Source organism: Corvus hawaiiensis, chromosome Z (genome assembly GCF_020740725.1).
Source record: "Corvus hawaiiensis isolate bCorHaw1 chromosome Z, bCorHaw1.pri.cur, whole genome shotgun sequence".
NCBI lineage: Eukaryota > Metazoa > Chordata > Aves > Passeriformes > Corvidae > Corvus > Corvus hawaiiensis.
Genome location: NC_063255.1, coordinates 47,505,003 through 47,524,059, shown reverse-complemented (window position 1 = coordinate 47,524,059; position 19,057 = coordinate 47,505,003). Strand labels below are relative to the sequence as shown.

The window sequence follows — 19,057 nt, the reverse complement described above, 5'->3', positions numbered from 1 at the left end:
TATTCTCAAAGTTTTCTTTAGCAGTTACAGTGAGAGCTTGGTAGTGTGTCAAACTTGTGTCTTTCAACAGAAAAGAAAAAAAGCTTGAATCATTTGAATAAGTTATAAATCCTGAGTAGCTCTTTGTGGAAAATAATTTCTCCCTGCTTTTGTGAGCCACTGCCTCAAGAAACTTTTTGCCTGACTGTTAGAAAGCATCCTGAATTTGTGTGTTCATCTGTAACACTGCTGAATACAGTTAGGGCTTAATGACAAACACTGTGTGCTGTTCCTTGAGCTTCTGCTGTGCTTGTAGTCATGTAACGAAGTGTGATAGGAGGCAAAGTTCTGGTAAGTTCTGTTTGTTCCTTCCTGGAGGAACATGACACTAGATCTCTGCAAGATACCTGTCAGAGGATCTGAGACACAAAAATTCACAAAATGCAAGGTTTTGATCCATCCAGCCTCAGGACTTGGGAATCCATATAGTTTGCACAGAATTACTGCACACAGTGCTTAGTTCTGGCTGTGAGACTGTTTCTGTCATAACATAACAATCCCAGGCGGGAATTAGTACCTCTTTCTAATAGATTTTGTGCAATTATGGAACAGAGAGACTGTGTCTGCCACAAAGAGCTTGAGGTCTAAATAAAGTTTCCTGCCTCTGGTGGCAGACCAGTTGGAAGCCCAATCAAGATACAGTGGGTTGTGTTGTCTCTGCCATGGACTGAGAGATTGAGAGAGACCACCAAACAAACAGCTGTGATCATCAGAAGTGGTCAAGGATGGAGATACTCCTCTTCTTAAATGATCTTGCAGAAAGTGAATATTTTAATATTCTATACACTTTCTGGAGCCCAATCCTGGTTTACTAAACTCTGAGCAAAAACTAAAATATCTTTCTAACCAGACTTTAGTGAGGTTTCTAAGTCCTCATTTGAACTATTTGGTCCACTCGTGTGTGGGCACTTGCAGCCAAAAGTGGTGCTGACTTGAGCTGTGGGAACTGGATTTTGTATAGAAGTCAACAGCTACTGCCTGTGCAGGATGACTGGTCCCCTAACATTCAGACCATGAAAAGGTTCCCATGAATTCCCTCATTCTGAAGACCAACTGACTACATATCACACAAGTGCTAATGCACAGAGGAGAGGGATTTTTCAACCCCTCTTCTGTACCGGTAAATATATTCCCAGCACTCTTCCTAGACTCTCCTGCCGTTCCTGGAAAAATCTTGGGTATGTCTTTTCCTAATGGACCTTGGGTGTTGGCTTTACATGCTCTTCTGGAGGTCCCTTCAAAGCCTAGTGATTCAGCTGTGTGAAGCATCATACCAAGCCTGCAATTGTATCCCATTTGGGCTCTGCAGCAGTCCAGTTTTTCAGGTAGCAGCACAGCCATCAAGCTGAAAAGAGATTTGTGTGGAAGACATACATAATTGAATGGGGTGCCAGCAGTTTTCTTTAAAAAGTGAAGAAAAACTAATTTTAGCTTGGTTTGAAACAAAAATAGGAGGTTTGGTTTTCACCTTACTCTGGAAAATTCCTTCACAAGCTAGTTGGGGAGCTGTTGTCCCTCTATCTCTCTCCTTTTTCCTTTACTTCTAAGCAAAAAAAGACACTATAATCACTGTATCAATGCAATACAGTATCTCTGACCACCTTTGCCAGTAACATGTCCAGAAGTTGTATCTCTCTGCTCATAAGCTGGCAGAGTTAGTTCTGCTAAGGCAAAGGCAGCATCACCTCAGAAACCGTGGAGCAGTCTGCCCAGCGAGGGCAGAACCCATTAATTGTAGTTTATAGAACAAAGAAGCTTTTTAATTCCAAATTTATTACCATGCACAGAGTATAGATAATGGGTTTTTATTTAGTCTAGCACAAGTATGGAGCAAATACAGTGTTGAATTCTGAAAAAGTAACTTTACACTGTGGCATGAGAGGCAGGTGCTTCAATTTAAGTGGTGCTTTGCATCACTTTTGGCCAATGTACTTAAGCATCTTTTGCCTTTTGAGCATGTTTCTTAAGGTCTTTCCATTTAAAAGGTCAGAGATCTTGATTGTGGATGTCTTCCAGGTGGAAGAGAGTCTACAGGCCAAGGCAATGGTGTACACTCCTTGGAACCTGCTGCTCTGCTGTAAGCTGTCATGGCTTTTGTCATGGTTTTAAGAGTGCAGCCAGCTTAGGAATTGAGACCGTCACATTTTCTACAAGCTCCTGCAGGAAATCAGAGTTTACGAACCATATGAAATATTGCAAATTGCTGTATTTTTCACCTTAATCCAGTTGCTGAGTAAAGAGAAACACACGTTTCGCACACACCTGAATTAAAAAAGATCATTCAACAGGGACTCCTATAGTGCATCATGTGCAGAGCATCATGTTGAAGACTGTAGTATATGATTACTATTCACTGACTTCATGTTGTCTGAATCCCTGGAGGTGACTAAGCTACTCGTCTTAAAAAGATAAAGCTTTAAGGAAGAGTGCTAAGCCTTCTGAGGCAGTCTCAGAGAAGGATCTGACCTTCCTTAAGGATGTTCGTGTGTGCAATATTATGGTCCTACTATGTCAGGATGGAGTAACAGTAGAAGGAAGAAGGAATATTACTTTTGAGAAGGGATATGTATGCAGTTGCATCCTCTCCCTCCTCCAGCTTCATAGAAGGAATTGCTGCATTTTCAAAAGATGCATTTTCAAGTTAACAGAAGAGCAAAACTGATAGAAATACACCCTGGAAGAAGAAATGGTTTCAAAATCTGATGTTATAGAATAGTAAGGCTTCCTTTGCGCAGGACACCCAGACAAAGACAGAGGAGTTGCACAGGAGAAGTTAAACAGGACATGCATGACAACTTGTTGTCATTCAATAGAAGAGGCCACATTACTCCAACTGGACGAGGCAAGCAGGAAGAGGCAGGAATCAACCCACAATCCCAAAGCTTCTTTTGTTAGCTGCATGGTTTGGCTTTTTGGTACTCTGTTTGCTGTTTAATAAGCTGTTAAAATCGTTCAGAGTTTTATAAATCTGTCAGGTGTGTGTGTCAGCTAAGTGTGAAATTTCTCTAAATTATACAGGCTTCGCTGTTTCAGATCTCGCCAAAACCTGAGCACTTGGGCAGACAAACCTGCACAAACCACACAGCAGGCATATGGGTCACTGAGGTGACCTTGAAGCTGTGAATTCCCAGATACACTTCACAGCAGGGATACAAATCACAGAAAAATGCAGGCAGTTTTCTGAAGGGGACAAACCTTTGATGGCACAGCAAAAATTTGCCCTCTCTGCATCAGTTTGAGTTCTGGAGCCAAGCATTAAGGCAGTGAGATCCAGACTCCGTTTTTCTGTTGCTCTGCCTAGGGTGTCCCCATCAGTGCAGCAGACTGACTCTGTGCCCTCCTCTGCATCCTGCCTGTGGCCTGCAGCCTTGAGCACCCTGTCTTGAAGATTTGCAGCCAATCCATTCCTGGAGAGCAGTCAGGCACGTCACAGGTTTCGTGTGCTTACCGGTTCCTTCTTACTTGATGTGGCCAGAGGGTGATGAAAAGCTGCATTGGGGGTCTCTTTGTGTTGCCAGGATCAGGGTGGTCTTTGCCTTTGATGGTGAAGGGAGAAGGCCAGCAGGTGAATTTGGTAGGCATTAAGTAGTGTAGTGTCCCAGCTGTTCCTATTCACATGGAAAGCATTGGGATGCCTGACCTAAAGGAATGTCATAGCAGTAATTCCTCCCGCATACTGCCAAGATTCAGTGTTGAGGCATGTGATCTTACACCTGTCAAATTAAATAAGCTTTCCAGAAGAAAGCTGGCTGGAGATGAAGCCAGTTCTTTCATGTGTTACAAAGGCTAGATGCCAAAGCCGAGGCTGGGTAGGATTTTTAACATACCTGGACCACAACATGCTTTTTTACCAAGCACATAGATGTATCTACTCTCCCAGTCATGATAAAGGTCTTCATTTATGGTCAATGATCCCTCTGTGTTCTTATGTTCGAGTAATGTGTTTCCTGTGATTAACTGGAGAGGAGGCAGAAATGGCATGTCCAGCAGCCCCATCAGTCTCTGTGACTCAGCAAGGAGTTACCCCCTAACCGAAGAGGGGCACTCATGCTCTCCCAGACCTGTGTGGGTCTTCACAAGGTGCAAATGGATAAGATCTCCAGGGCTGGTCAAAAAGCAAGAGGAACCCAGCCCTCTACAGCCTCTTCAGAAAGAAAGGAAAACTTAGCCAGAATGGTGGTTTGTGAACTGGTGTATTGTCTCATTAGTTTGGAAGGGTACTGGCAGATAGAAGGTGGCAAGTCTCAGACTTCGGATTGCATCACACTCTGCTTGTAGGCAAGGTTCTGTCCCTCCTTCTTTTCTCCGTAAAACCAGGTATGAATGTAGAATTACGTTCCTCCTGAATGTAGAAGTTAAGAGTCAAAGTTAGAAGTTAAGACACCGGCAACTGCCACATGTTAGCAGATCCCTGAGCATCAGACAATGTAAGTATCCTTAGCTCATAACCAACATTGCACAAAAGCTTAAAGAAAAGGGTTTGAGCCAATAGTTTCATCCCACAAATGACAAGAAGTGCTTTTCAGCAGCAGAGGAGCCCTGCACAGTACAACTGCCAAGCACAGCCTTGCAGAATGAGCAGATCGGATGGGATGCCATGCAGGTCAGTGCCAAAAGCCTTGGGATCAGCAGGCAAGCTGCCACACAGACAGGCAAAGGGAGGAAGCCTCAGTACAAACATTTTGATGTGGGGCACTGAGACTCTGAAACAATTTGCTGATCCAGCCAGAATGTAAGGATTAAAACACAAAGCCCAACTCTAGGTATTAATTCCTTCATTTGGGTCTTTTCTACCAGTGCTTTGAAAATAACAAGCAAAAAGCTGGATATGGTTCAAGTACCAGAATTAGCACTGGTTGTCCCTGTGGATCCTGGCCATTGCTCTGTGCTGACCATCCAGATCAGTTTGTTCCCTTTCCACTGCAGAAAATCCAGTTTCCTCTTCCCACTTAATATGCTGTGTCCTGGAGAAGTTTTAAGTTTCTTGAGGTGAACATGTCTGTCATATGTGCAATTAAAATGTATAAAAAGGGACAACAAATTTTGCTGAAATCCCAGTCTTGGTAATTCTAATCTCTCACCAAGTGAAAAATAATGCATAGAGATCCTAACCAGACATTTGCTTAAGGGAAAACCAGCATAAGCAATCAGAGCTTCAGCTTGGATGCCTTAAAATCTTTGTGATTTATTTTTCATTTCTAGATAAACCTTGTATGGGTGTTTCTCTGCACATTCAGCTGTGATCAGAAGTGTTTCCACCTTTACAATGAGCCTTTACAACAGCCTTATTGGCAGCATAAAGAGGTATTTAAGGAGTGTATGGGGCATAAGGGTAAACGAGAGTTTTATTTGAAGCTGTGGAAATGTGATTAAATTATAGCCACAGACCAAGTCCTGTCTTTCTCCTTTTCAGCAGCAGACAGTGGAAAGATAGACATTGAACTGCATGGATTTAAACCAAAGCCAGTTAGCAGCAATATGAGAGTAGGGAAAGATAATGAACTGATTTTCTACAAATAGCCTACTCAGGCTAAAGAAAACTCCTTATTGTATACTTTTGTGAACGAAAATGTAAAGTCTGCTTAACATTCCTTATCCAAAATATATCTTTAAGAAAAATACAGAGAAAAGGTACTTGATTAAAAAGCAGCTTATTTCAGAATTTTAGTTGTCTAAAGAAAATAGAAGTTTCAGAATTTCTTCTATGTGACATTATCTAGAAAATTCACCTTATTTTTAGGAAGAAAGGCAATTTGCTAGACGAAGACAGGATTTTTCATCTAGCTCAGGCGTTAATAGAAGAAGCTATACACATCATCTTGGAGGCTAGCTGCAGTAGGCACTAGGTAATGAAGTGTAGTTGCCTGTTATTTATGACTGCTACTAAGGATTATCCAGAATAATGGATAAATCATTCTATTTCATGATTTATACTAACAGGCTCTATACAGTTTTTTGAGCTCTTTCCAGAAATAATTGATGTTGCAGAGAAGGTTGCTCCTGGACTCAGGTGAGCTCTTACCCGTTTCCCATTTTCAGGGTTAGTGTAAAAGCTTCAAAGTGCTGGAAGACATGCTGATGTGGAATTAATAGGGGGTGGGAATCTGACATTTTTATGGTAACTGTTTGCTTCATTGTCACATCTCACAGAAAAGGTACTCAGACCCCAATGACCCTGGTCACCTCTCAGCAGCCATTAAAGAGCCTGAGATCAAATTGTAAATGTATGCATAGGAATGTGTGGCTTTTTTTCGGTCAGCAACTGAAGGCAAGCCGCATCTGTGGGTGTCAGCCCATGTTCACTTCAGAAATGGGAGGAAATAAGGGAAATTGACTGAAACTTTTCATACTTCAAGGACTCATTATGGTGGTGACCCAGTCAAAAATGCACATGGATTGTGTTAGACCTGAAGCTGCTTCCACTGACCCAGTAGCATTCAGTGAAAGGAAGATTTGCATGTAAGATCTGGGTTGCATGGAAATGGGTATTACTGCTCCATCCAAGTGGGGATTTCTCCATGGGCTACCAGAGGAACTGTGTTTTCTTCCCAGATATTTTTACTTCATCATCTCAATGAGACATTTTTCCATTATGTCCCCTTTCAAAATTGCTAATAAGGGAATTTTTAAAAAGGAAATTCCTTCCCATGTTCATCAGTTTTCAGTAAGGGCTGTTCTTCTTGGAGCAGTGCCATCCTTTTATTTGTTGTTTGAGATGCATGGTGATTTTAATTAAGGAGTCATTGTCTATGTGCATTGTGGTGGTTGCCTTCAGTGACCAGAGAGCTATAATTACAAGCACACAGGGCAGCTGAAATTCTTGCTGCAGCCCTTTAGAGGATTATGGGAATTGCGGTCTTCACCAAAGATTATCCTTTCTCCTCCTGGACAGTTTTGACTTGGATAGTCTCAACTATGACATTGGCAGTGGGTTTGTGGCAGTCAGGAAATGTTCATAACTCAGAAGTCCCAAGCAGCAGTTAGTTTTACAGGGCTCCATGTGAACTAACTTCTCCTCTGATATCCCAAACAGACCGGATGACTATTTCAGGTCTCCTACTCAAATACTGTGTTGAGGGCAATGTGCAAGTGGAAGCAGAGCTATTCAATTTGCTTTAATAGGTCAGCACAGGAGATACCCATCCTTTGATATAGTGCAAGAGTAGCCTCTTAGATGCAAAGTTGCAGTGGAAGCCAGTGTATTTCTGCCTGACAATATGTTATTTCTTCACCTTGAGGGTCACTACAGTGCAAGTAATTCTGCCTTACCCTTCGCAGAGGCCTGTTCAGTATACTAAATAAAAGGCATTTCCATAACTTCCAGGCTTTTCTAGTTACTCCCTTACCAGGTTCTGCCTCAGTGAATTAAGTTTATTTTGTTTCCAAAACAAACATGCCAAGTCATTTCTTATGTTCTGTGGCAAGCTGTGTGGTTAATGGAAATCAACCCTTGCAACAGTAATCTCCATTTTATACCAGTTTCACAAGAGAGGAGGTAGAAGGCGTACCTAATCGTGAATTGTTCACCTTGTCTCCAGCCTCAGCTTTGATTTCCTGCTGTGTATACAGCTGTGGAAAGAGCAGGCATGACGAAGGAAGCTAAACCCAACCCTTACCTTTTAGGTGGGTTTCACTCGTTCCCCTCAGGCATTTATCTGCTGCACCTGTGCAACTGGGAACTCCTGTTGTTTATTCCTCAATAATCCATCTGCTTCTTGCTTGGAGTAATGGACATGGACACAGCTTTATCATTAAGTGGGTATATGGAAGATAATGAAAATCATTGCAGCAGGAGGCTGTACTCCTGATACCCCTGCATCCTATCTAGAACTTTCCAACATACAATTTGCTTCAATTAGATATGGAGGAGGTCCGGTAAGGTGGGCTACCAAGGTCTCAGACACTTAGGACACTTGGAATAATGAATCTGTGCTTTAGGAAATGAGTCTTCTGCACAGGAGAACTGTGAGTGAAGAAGGGTGTCAGTCCCCTCATCTCCTGATGCTACGTAGAAGCAGAGAGTGCAATTCTCTAAAGTTCAGAAAACGGATTCCATTATACATGTGCAGGGAAGTTGTCCCTGGCTCATGTTTTAAGTGAAACAAAGCTTAGTGAGTGCCCATGGGATTTCAGGGAACTGGGGCAGAGAGGGTTTTGCAGTAAAAAGCCTAAGGGAGTAAAGCCAGTAGCTTACATTTATGTCTTGTTGATGATGTAATTGTAGAGAAAAAATTGATGTCAAGACAAGCATAGCTTGATTCTGCTTGGAGCATGGTAGGAGAGGAGCTGCAGGAAGAGTCATTTCCCATAATCGGAAAAAACATATATTTTCCCTGTGCTCAAAACAGGAGACCAGACAAGCCTCCAGCTTGCAATTACAGAGTCTGCATGGCTACCCATAACAACAGGATTTCACCAAGCATAGTCATGCAGGACAATTGACAGTAAATAATGAAAGTGGGCATTGATGCTCCAAAAGGAGCAGGCGTCCTGCCACTGTCCTTCAAGGTGTATTTATTCTGATGTAACAGTGTCTCTGCTTCAGTTCTGCATCCTGCCTCTTCTGCTGCTGGGATTTGTGCTGCATGCTGTTCACAACAGCAGATAACATTCAGAACTGGAGTCCGCAAAGCACTGCCAATACTGGGCTGTATCATTGCAACTGGCAGGGATGGCTGCTCTCAGGAGAGTTTCCTTCTCTTCAGACGCAAGAGGAAAATAAAGAGGTGACCATACATGAATGAAGAAAGTGGGGGGGAAAGAGAGAAGAGAAAAACAAAAAAAAAGGAGAAAAGTAGCCTCCTGTCTCTCTTAATATTTTCTTTCCTGGGAACCATTGCTGCTGAACAGCAAAAGAGGAAGCAAATATACAGATTTGATTTCATTTATGAGAGACATGTACTCACCACAGTGAAAATGGTCATTTTAACCACCACCCTGATGAAGGTTTCAGTTACCCTGAGGAATGGTTTCTTGGGATTATGAGAACTGCAGGTTGAAATTTTTTTACAGAACCCAGATGCTCCTTTTCCCCAGAGTTCTGGGTGTCTCCAAACTGGCAACAGAAAAATGAGATGTCAGTAACTCTTTTGCTTGGTTTTTTTTTCCTTACTTCCTGCCCTAAAAATATGTGAGTTTTAAATACAGGGGAATGATATCTGTCAACTGGGCAGAGTAGAGAAAATAATCACTTGCTGAAGAAATTAACGTAATTCTTTGAAGACAATTCTTTGTAACTGTTTTCCTTGCTTTGAAGCAGACTATGATTTTCCTCTACTTGTGTCGTTTTTGGGTGCATTTATTTTGCATTGTCACAACAGGCAAATATTGTCACAATATGTGCATTGTCACAACCTCTGTGTCAGACTGAACACTTGCTTGGCGTGCAGGATGATTCCAATGGGAAACCTCTGAAACTACTGATGGTAGCTCTTGCAGTGATGTGCCACCCTTCTACTCAAGGTTCACATGATCCCTCTTGGATTTTCTGTTGAGTTGGGGATGTTTTCTTTCATCACAGCATGTTATCTTGGATACTTGTTCCATAAGCCTTAGCCTGACATCAATTTTAGGCATGTATTTTCACAGTGAGGTCCATCAAATAGAGCTTAGCTTCTGTGCTGCGTCATGGTGTGCTTTCTCCACAGGTCTGACCTGGATTTAAAACAAAGAAATCAGGTGCTTCTGACAGTACAAGTAGTCCAAAGGGCCTTACCAAGTCTTTACAGCCCCAAGGATTGCTAGAGGTGCACGTTTCTCCACAGACGCTTGGGGCTTGTTGGGCTGAGTAATCTTTGTATCTCTTCCCACGCTCCGCAGGCAGATTTCTAAACGAGAACAAAAATTATTTTGTAATGAAGAAATGAAGTATTCTATGATTGCAATATCTTAGGGGAATTGTTTTGGTATAACTTGTTTTCTTCAAGATCTTATACTTGCTTTGGGTTTGAGTTTTTAGTAGTTGGTGGCAATGGTTTGTGGTTGTTTGGGTTGTTTTGACTGGAACAGTTTGAGAAGTGTGATACTAAACTGTAGGTTATTTTGATCAACATAACTCACTATTCAGACAAAAAAGTCAGTAGTTGTTAGGATTAACAATGAGACAAAGACAAAAGCACACAGAAACTTAGTAGAAGTCCTTAAAATCATATGTAGTTCAGGGGCTGACTGAACCAGATGTATTTCAGTTTCTGTAGTAACTGTCCCCACAGTATTCCTTCTCTCTGACTGTCCTCAGGCTCCCCTGGGATGTCCATCATGTTCTGGAACCCACAGCATCCTGAGGCAATGATTTCCACAGCAGACCATTGTATTGGCTTCAAACCTGACCCATCCAGTTTCACTTGATGCCCCTTTTTTTCCTGGAGTGAGAGGTAGATGTCCACTGGCTATTTGCATGATTTCACAGATCTGTATTTGATCCTCCCAATGCCTCTTGTTCTTCCAAGTGCAAGGATTCTTACTGAGTATCTGATATATTTGGTTTTTAGTAATAGGAAGATGACACTGACCAACTTTAATGCTAAGAATTTCATCCTTTCCAAAATCTACCTCCTTGGAAATAAATTTATGGCTTACATATTGCACATCCACCTATGAATGCCTGAATACAGATCTCATTTTTACACAGTGTGAGTCACCTTGCTGCTTGACCTATGTTCTTTTCCACTCATGGAGGTCTGAGTAAAAAAAAAAAAAAGTATTTTAACTTCCCTGGTTTTCCTTGTAATTTGGTGAAGGGAGAGATGCAAACCTTAAATCCTGTCTTACTTATTAATATCTCAAGTATTCAGGGTGCCCTGAGACTACCTCCCAAATGGTACTCCTCTACCATTTTGGAAGGGTAACCATCTTTGGTGACTGACTGTATTCTTACAAAAGCAGCACAGATAGATATACGTCAGAAAGATACATATGATTTCCTTTAAAAATGCCACAATCACAGTAAAACTAGTTCCAGTCTTTTCCCCCTCTCTTCAATCCAGTTTCGGGAGTAAACCTTTTTGTTTAAAGTAAACACTCTATTTTCTTGGTGCCAGGACCCTTAGAAATTTGTAATTTAGCAGGAATATTTGGAAAAAAGTTATGTGTAAGTAAATGGACAAAATAATGAGAAACATTTACTGGCCAGCTCATAGAAAAGTGACTTAACAAGTGCTCAAGTTAAGCATGTGCTTCAAATCCCATGTTTCCATAAAGTACTGAACCAGAAGACTGTTTAAGTGAAGACTGGAATGATGTCTAAAATCCTTGACATGATGGTTTTGGTGGGATTTTTGTCATCCAGTCCAGTCTTCCACCACACTTTTCCAGAACCTGCTTATGTAAACCAGGTACATATACAGTCCCAACCTTCAGTGACTGGGATAAACCTGAATGGAAAGTGATATTGTGACCTGAAGGTGGAATAGTCCTGATTGACACAATGTTTAGAGAAAAAAAAAAAGTACTTTTTATAACCCGTATTCCTCACCCATAGTTTGTACAAAATCAGAGAGTAAAGGCATACACTCAGGCAGTCTGAATGCCAGTGAAATGGAAACATGAGCAATACTCCAATTTAACTCCACAGAATCCACTAGTTAGTAAGTAGTTCAAGTATTTTAGTGCCTGCTGTGTTGCTGCCTACAGGGAAAATACTCTAAGTGCTTTCCCTTTCTCAAAAAGAAAAGGAGTTTTCATCTATCTTTTATAAAGCTGTCTTGTTACATCCATTATACAGCATGACACAACCAGCCAAAGGATATATTGTGGTGGTTTCCATCACATGTTGTAGTGACAAGGTTTTTGTGGAAGGCAGAATACACACGTGTGTGTGTGTGTGTGTGTGTGTGTGTGTGTGTGTGTGTGTGTGTGTTTGTGTGTGTGTGTGTGTGTGTATACACATTTATGTATAAACATATGTATATATATATAGATGCACTTATCAATCTAGATCACTTGACAGTGAAGATGTATGTGCCTTATGCTGGCCTATGGTGTGTCAAATGTGGGGTGTTAATACCTACATATGTGAAATCCAATATTTTTTCATCTGGCCAGCTTGACACAAAAGGGCAGAATTATCCTTATTCCAAGAATATTAGGCATTAACTGCAACAGCTTTTAAAACTACTTTTTTCTGGTCCATGGCTGACCAGCTGTTTGAGGAAATAGCAGAGAACAAAATCTGATTTTCAGACTCCGTGTACACTGTTAGTATCACAGAAAGAAAAAAATGGCAAGAGATGTCCCTGAATAATATTAGGGTTTTTAATCCCTGAACCGTCTAATACCTTATTCATTTCAAAAATGTGAAGGGCTAATGCAGACTGAGGATAGGAGTGATGATCCACAGATCACAGTTCTAGATCAGAAGGATTTTTAAAGGTGCACACATAAATTCTGTATGCCTGTATGTGCATAAATGCAAACTGTCTTCTCTGTGCAGAGACCAGTGAGATGTCAAGATAGGCACTGTTTATGACAATTTAGTTACTAAAAATGCTGATTTTCCTACCGTAAAACAACTTCAGTGAACCTGTTGGAGCAGGAGGAGGGCCAACAGGATGATTAGAGGGATGAAGCACCTCTCCTAGCAGAAAAGGCTGAGAGACCTGGGATTGTTCAGCCCAAGAAAGAGAAGGGGTGACCTAATTGCAGCCTTCTAGGACCTGAAGGGACCCTACAAAAAACATGGAGAGGGACTTTTTACAAGAGTGTATAGAGGCAAGACAAGGAGGAATGGCTTCAAACTGAAAGAGAGTAGCTTTAGATTAGATATCAGGAAGAAATTCTTTACTGTGAAGGTGATGAGGTACTAGAACAGGTTGCCTGAACATTTTGGATGCTCTGAGATTGATTAAGGTCAGGCTGGATGGGGCTCTGAGCAATCTGATCTGGGGAAAGGTGAGCCTGCCCCTGACAGGTTGGTTGGAAGGAGATGGTCTTTAAGGTCCCTTCCAACACAGACCATTCCATGATTCTGTGATTCTATCCTATGAGGATATTTTTGTTCAGCAGTAGTATCCTTACATACTTCAGACAACGGGGAGTGTGTGTGTAAATGTAGATATACATGAATAATCAACATATAAGAGTGTGCAAAACATTAAAGAACTGCTTGACATATGCAACATTTAGCTACTTTGCCTCTTCTGGGTTCATTACTCCAGCCTTTCCATCAGCATTCTGATATCTAACCCTTGAGCAGAAGTGGTCCAGGCAGTTTTCTACCTCCATTTTTACTTTGTTTTTAGTGAGTTTGACATTAGCTAATAATTTTTTTTTAAAGTTTCCTGATCTTCCTTGTTAGGGTAATGTTGTCCCTCAAAATACCCTGCTTTATGTCCAATACAAGGATGATTAATTTCTGCATGGGCAGAATCTTACCATATACTCCTTGAGGACAAGACATGAAGATTTGAAATTCCTGGAAAGCAGAAAATTCCCAGAGCATCAGTAGGGCACCTAGAAATAACTAAAAAAACTACTTTGTGGGTTTAAGGAATCCCCAAATGTCTTCAAACACAACCTTACAGCTACCAAAATATTTAAATTTAAAAAAAGTTTTTGCAGATAAGAATAAAAACCATTGTTGCAGTAAAAACAGAGGCTGATGTGCTTACTGACTGCCTTCATTTACTGCTCAGTAGTTCTGTCTTCGCCACAAAATCTCAGATGAGAAAAGACCTTCAGGAGAGGGAACCTGGTCCAGGATGGGGATGGATGGGTGAGGAGAAATGCTCCCCAGAAGTTGCAGAAGACTGACAAAGGCAAACAGCTGACCTTCTTAACAGGAAGGTGTTGTGGGGGTAAAAGCAGTTCTCCTCTTGAAACACCTGAGAGAGTCTGCTGCCCGCTGAAGGGAGCGGCCTGAGCACAGGCGAGTGGCAATGAACGGACTGTGGAAAGGACTGTGCTGTCCTTGGCACCACTTGGTCAGTCCAGCTTCAGGGACCTGGTAATGGCCAGCTGCTGGTGTGCACTGGTGGCTTGAATTTGAAACACAGCCAGCTGGAGGTTACCAACCCCATTTACTTTGTAGGTAAATCCTATGCCCTCTGGCTGAAACATCTTCTCCCTATTGAGCCCAGGGAACGCCTTACCACCAACCTTGCTGAAGGGGGAAAAATAAGGTCTGCAAGCAGCTCACCTCCTCCGTGATACCACCCCCTGCTGTAGTGACACCTTGTTGTCACACAAGTGCACCACACTGTCCATGGTTTTGGCCCCAGAATCTCAAATGCAAAATCACATCTTTGTCCCTTTAACTTCTCTCTCGGCTGTAATGCCTGTTTTCTCCCCTCCTCTGGGACTGTGCACTCTGTTGCTGCTCCGGCTGCTGGGAGCAAGCGAGGAGAATTTCTCCTACTGGCAAGTAACCAGCCAGTCTGGGGCTGGCCCCTTCCCAGAACGCTGCTGTTTGCATACCAGCAGGCAGAGGAGCAGGTGAATGGGACTGGTGACATCTGTACAGATGTGTTTGACTGCTTACATGCTGTTACGAATCTGCTACCCTTAAAGCCTCCGTTTCTCTGACGAGATCTCTCTCTCTCTCTTCCCCCCTCTCTCCCTCTCTCTCTCTCTCTCTCTTTCTCTCAAAATTATTTTTCCAAGGAGAAAAGGAAAAGGCAGACAGAAATAGAAGGCAAGAGACAACAGCTTGAGGACCAGATACTTCAGCTGCAGCATTTCAAGGTAAGGGACTGATGCCAGAAATGATGGATTGACTAAATCTGTTCGTTATTAGACATGCAGATCACACGTCTGAAAGCTGGGAAAAGCCCACTCTGACATGAAGCAGCTTTCACCGCCGGAGCTTATCTCTTGCAGTGATCATGTCCTGCCTGCTTTTCATTCTGTGCATTTCATGCACAGGACCATGTTGTTTAAATGGTTTAGGAGCATGGAGTCAGGAGGGTGTGAGTGCAGGCAGCACAGTGGTGCTGTTATTATTAAATGGCGTTATTTATTATACATAATGATAAGACACCAATCACTGTGGTTTGGGTGTGCACTGCATGGCTTCTGCCAGCACTTTCTGCCTGCAGAGCTGCGCTGGATTTCTCTGGTGCCTGTCATTAGGTTTTGTGCTCGTGTGTTGCAGGAGGAGTGGTAGTTAGCATGCATCTGTGTACATGTGTAAAGATTTCATTGTAGGATTGAGTTATTAGGCATGCATGGCATAATAAAATGGGCATGTATGTACATGCAGGGAAGGTGTTGATGTGTATGTGTGACTCTACATGGAGAAGCGCCTTGATATTTAACAGGGTGCCGAGCAATCCCAGTCCCTGTTGGTCTCCATGACAGCTGCAGATAGCATCATTTGAAAGCCATCCTTGCTATTTCTATCATTTCTCCCTCCTGTCAGTAGCATATTTGTGCATAGCAAAGATAAGAACAAAAACATACATGTGATCTTTTTGTAGCTGATGAGCATTTGTGGGTCAGATCTTGTTATATTAGTTCAGTAGGGGAGCCTGAGGAATTTCAGTGATTAAAATATCTGAGAAAGATGATTAGAACTGGACTGTTTGTCCTCACAGCAAGTGAGCTGAGCTGTGTTTTTAAAATTAAGGTATTTAGGTTTCTTGTGGAATAAGTGTACATGTATATGTGTGTTTGAACAGTGCACCTGCATTGGGAGATGATGTGCAGAGTATCTCTGCCCACACATGCACTTGTAGACCAGACTGCAAGTTATGCTACAGGCAGGTTTTCTCCTGCCTCTCCAAGACCCTGGAGTCATGTTCTGCATGTCCTCCTTTTCTGGTAAACACAATGCAGTTAAGCCCAAGTAATTGATACCACCTACACAAATGCCCCATCAGGTTTACCACCAGTCTGTGGATGTCACACGGTGGTGTTTCCAGTCAAAGATGTGATTGCATTTCTGTGGGGCAGCAGGAGTTGCCATTTTGTTCAGGCTGCCATTGACTACAGGCAGGGGAGAATTTCTTCTGATAACTGTAGGGTACTGCAGCAGAGCAGTAAGGTACTGTTCCAGTACCTTCACAGTGCTTGCTTTTTATCTTTTTGCTACCAAGCTGATGACTCCTTTTAGGATGTTAACTGTTTCCAAGCTAACTGCATTATGATTCTTCAAGAAATTCCTTAAGCAGAGCCTTTTGGATAGACAGTTCTGTCAATTTTCTGCTTCATCTGTTTTACTTTGATATAGCTGTTGCTAAAATGTATTTTATCATCATCCATAGGAAAAGTAAAACCCCTCAAGGTGGTGCAGTGGGATCAGCCCCTCAGCTGATGTAGAGGGTATTGACTTCAGCCCTGCTATGCTGATTGCCACTAGTGGAGGTTCAGTTTTGCCACATGGATTTTTTCAGTGACACACACGAAAAATAGCTGTGTCCCTTGTTTTTTTATCCCACAGGCTGGAACAAGATCAGTAATCATACAGAAAGCTAATGGGAGATCAGGGCACAGAAATTTAAAGGCAGAGACTTTAAAATGGCAGCTTTCTCAGCTGAAATCACAGCCAGACTTAAGGTCTGTAACGCTGTGTGTGAGGATGAGCATCAGGACATGATAAGATCTTCCCCACCTCTCCATTCAGTGGCATCACTTGTCACCAGAGGAATATTGTGCTGCTTTTACAGGGGTGGTCATGGTGACTGCTGCTCTGGGAGCTGCCTGTACCACCAAGCAATTGTGTGCTGGAAGACAATGTCTCTGTCACCTGAATGAGGTGATAGCAGAGGTCTAACTGGGATTGCTGAGTTCATCCTTGTTGCTGCTAGAACCTTCATAAAATTAAAATAACAAAAAATTTTAAAAATTAAGATAGAGGCACTGGCTGGTAGTGTTTCTGTTTCTCTTTGGAGACAGAGAAAACTGCATTTTTGTTTCATACATTGTTCAGTGTTCTGGTTGCTTAGTGGAGTGCTGACCAACATTATATTTTGCCTGCCAGTTTGATTTGCTCATTTGCAAAACTTGTATCCCCCTCCCATTTCCCTAGTGCTCTCTCTCACCTCACCCTGTTTGTCCTGGGCCTCTCTGAGTCAGGGGCTCAAAGTCTGACATCAGTATAGTCCCTCAGTCTGATATGGCTCGCCAGTCTGATGCACCAGACCAAAATAAGAACATATATTTTCCCTCTGAGTGCAAGTAGAACCATGATTCATTTCCTGAATTATGCAGATTTCATCTAATTCTGTGCAAGGCATAAATCTGGGTTAAAAGACCAGGCTTTCCTAGGAAGCCTCTGTATTTACTTAAAATGCTGTGTCTGTTGATGTCCATATAGAGTGCCAGGATTTCATATCAGTGTTCATTAAAATCTGCTGTGAAGAAGCCTTTGAAAATGAAATCTAGGTTAATCCTGTGTCTGCAGTATCTGGGTTGATCCCACAAGCATAACAGCTTGAATTCACACAAAGACATTCATGCCAGTATTCAATGGGTTTGCTCCATTTTTGTGCAGTGTCAGAGTAATTTTCTTTTTAACCTGCACTGTGTAAAATAGCATGTTAGGTTACCTAATAAGGGATCTGGAAGCTACAGGGTCTCTGTTAATTTCAGAAAATTTATTCACATTGGAAAATATCTAATAGAAATAGTTTATTGCAAATGTTTATGCTGGATTACCTACAGTTTTCAAGTTGCTAATGCCAATTAGACCCCTGACAAAATGACTTTACTACCAGTTCATTCATTTATCCCTTGCCACATATCTGGCTGAAAACAAGGCAGCAGAAGGTGCTGTCCCACTGCTCTAGGCAGAGCAACCCAGCAAACACTAGACCTAGTAAAAGTTAGCACTGAATGTGAACAAAACTTTGGCAACACCTTTTACAAAGGCTTCTGAGAATGAGGTCGGTGCTGAGGACATCAGAACAAAAGTGTGGCTCAGCTGTTAATGTTCTCTGTGAGATTCAGAGTTAATCAAGTGAAACCCTTCAAATGTGAAAATCTGGAGTAGGAGAGTCTAGAGTAGAATAGGCTCTAAAAGCTGAATTTGCTTTTGCTGACAGTGAAACCATATCCTCTCTTCTGTGAATCACTGCAGAGTAAGGACATTGGTGGGCACAGACTGACTGTGTAGTACCTTGGGGCCATTGGGTCACTCCGTTGAAGGCAGGAGGTGTATTTGTCTACATTACAATCAGATGTCTTCATTGGAAAGGCCCTTGGTGTTGGAACAGGTATAAAGATGCTCTGAAGTCCCATTTTTTGAGATTGAACATGCTCTTTTGCTCTAATAAGAGGCAATTTGCAACAGTTTCCCTAACCTCACACCTATTCCAGTCCTTAAGATGAAAATAATACTTTTTCTTCCATATAATACAAGGTCAAATTGTGTTTTTTAACAATAGATGGAGTTTAAATGTCAGGCCACAACAGTTTCTTGGCTGTATGCCTACAAATGGGGCTTCCTTGTCCATAGGAACTGGAGGTGTTACCAGCTTCTAGAGTTTAAAATCAGAGAAGTGGTCAAAATTCACCTTACACCAAACACATTTTGTGCAGTATCCATCAAAATTAGTTGGTTTCTGGAGAAAGACTAAAATTTATTTTGGTGTCTCAGTTGAACTGGACAATACAACCTACAAGCAACAACTTCTTTTAAGAGCTTGTTCAGCTAGGCAGCAGTTGGGCCAGCTTGTTTTAACAGGGATGTTTACTGTTTCAAATAAACTCCAGGGTAGCAGTATTTCTTCCAAAATCTGACTTCCTCTGTATTTAGTTGAATAGAATTTCTGTAATTGTTTATGGTAGCTCTGTTTGGTGGCCAATGGTAATAAAATAAACAGAACAAAACCTCCTAATTGAATGAAAAATTACTTCTCTGCTGTTACTTTAACTATTACAATTACAATAAATCCATTTTCCACAGTTATTTTAGTTCTGCAGTCATATAAATATTAGGGACCTATTTATTTTAACATCTGCTTCTTAAAGACTGCAGTTCATGAGCACAATCTGTAACATAATTACATCTTTACTCTGAAGGAAAGGAAAGCCTTTTAGGTTGTTATAGAGATTTTCTTAGGGTATAGTTTTAGCTGAAACC

General features: G+C 41.8%; 1 protein-coding gene across 6 annotated transcripts in view; it reads left to right on the top strand.

Annotated features, from left to right (window-relative positions):
* Positions 1-19,057, top strand: part of PALM2AKAP2 (PALM2 and AKAP2 fusion) — a 271,083-nt gene that overhangs the window by 37,840 nt on the left and 214,186 nt on the right. For 5 of the 6 annotated variants that reach the window (XM_048292519.1, XM_048292521.1, XM_048292524.1 and 2 more), the window contains exon 2: positions 14,638-14,718. In XM_048292519.1, coding sequence (XP_048148476.1) covers positions 14,638-14,718 — 81 coding nt within the window. Of the gene's footprint in view, positions 1-14,248; positions 14,470-14,637; positions 14,719-19,057 lie in introns of those variants that run through there. The other variant, XM_048292522.1, reaches the window with a different exon arrangement.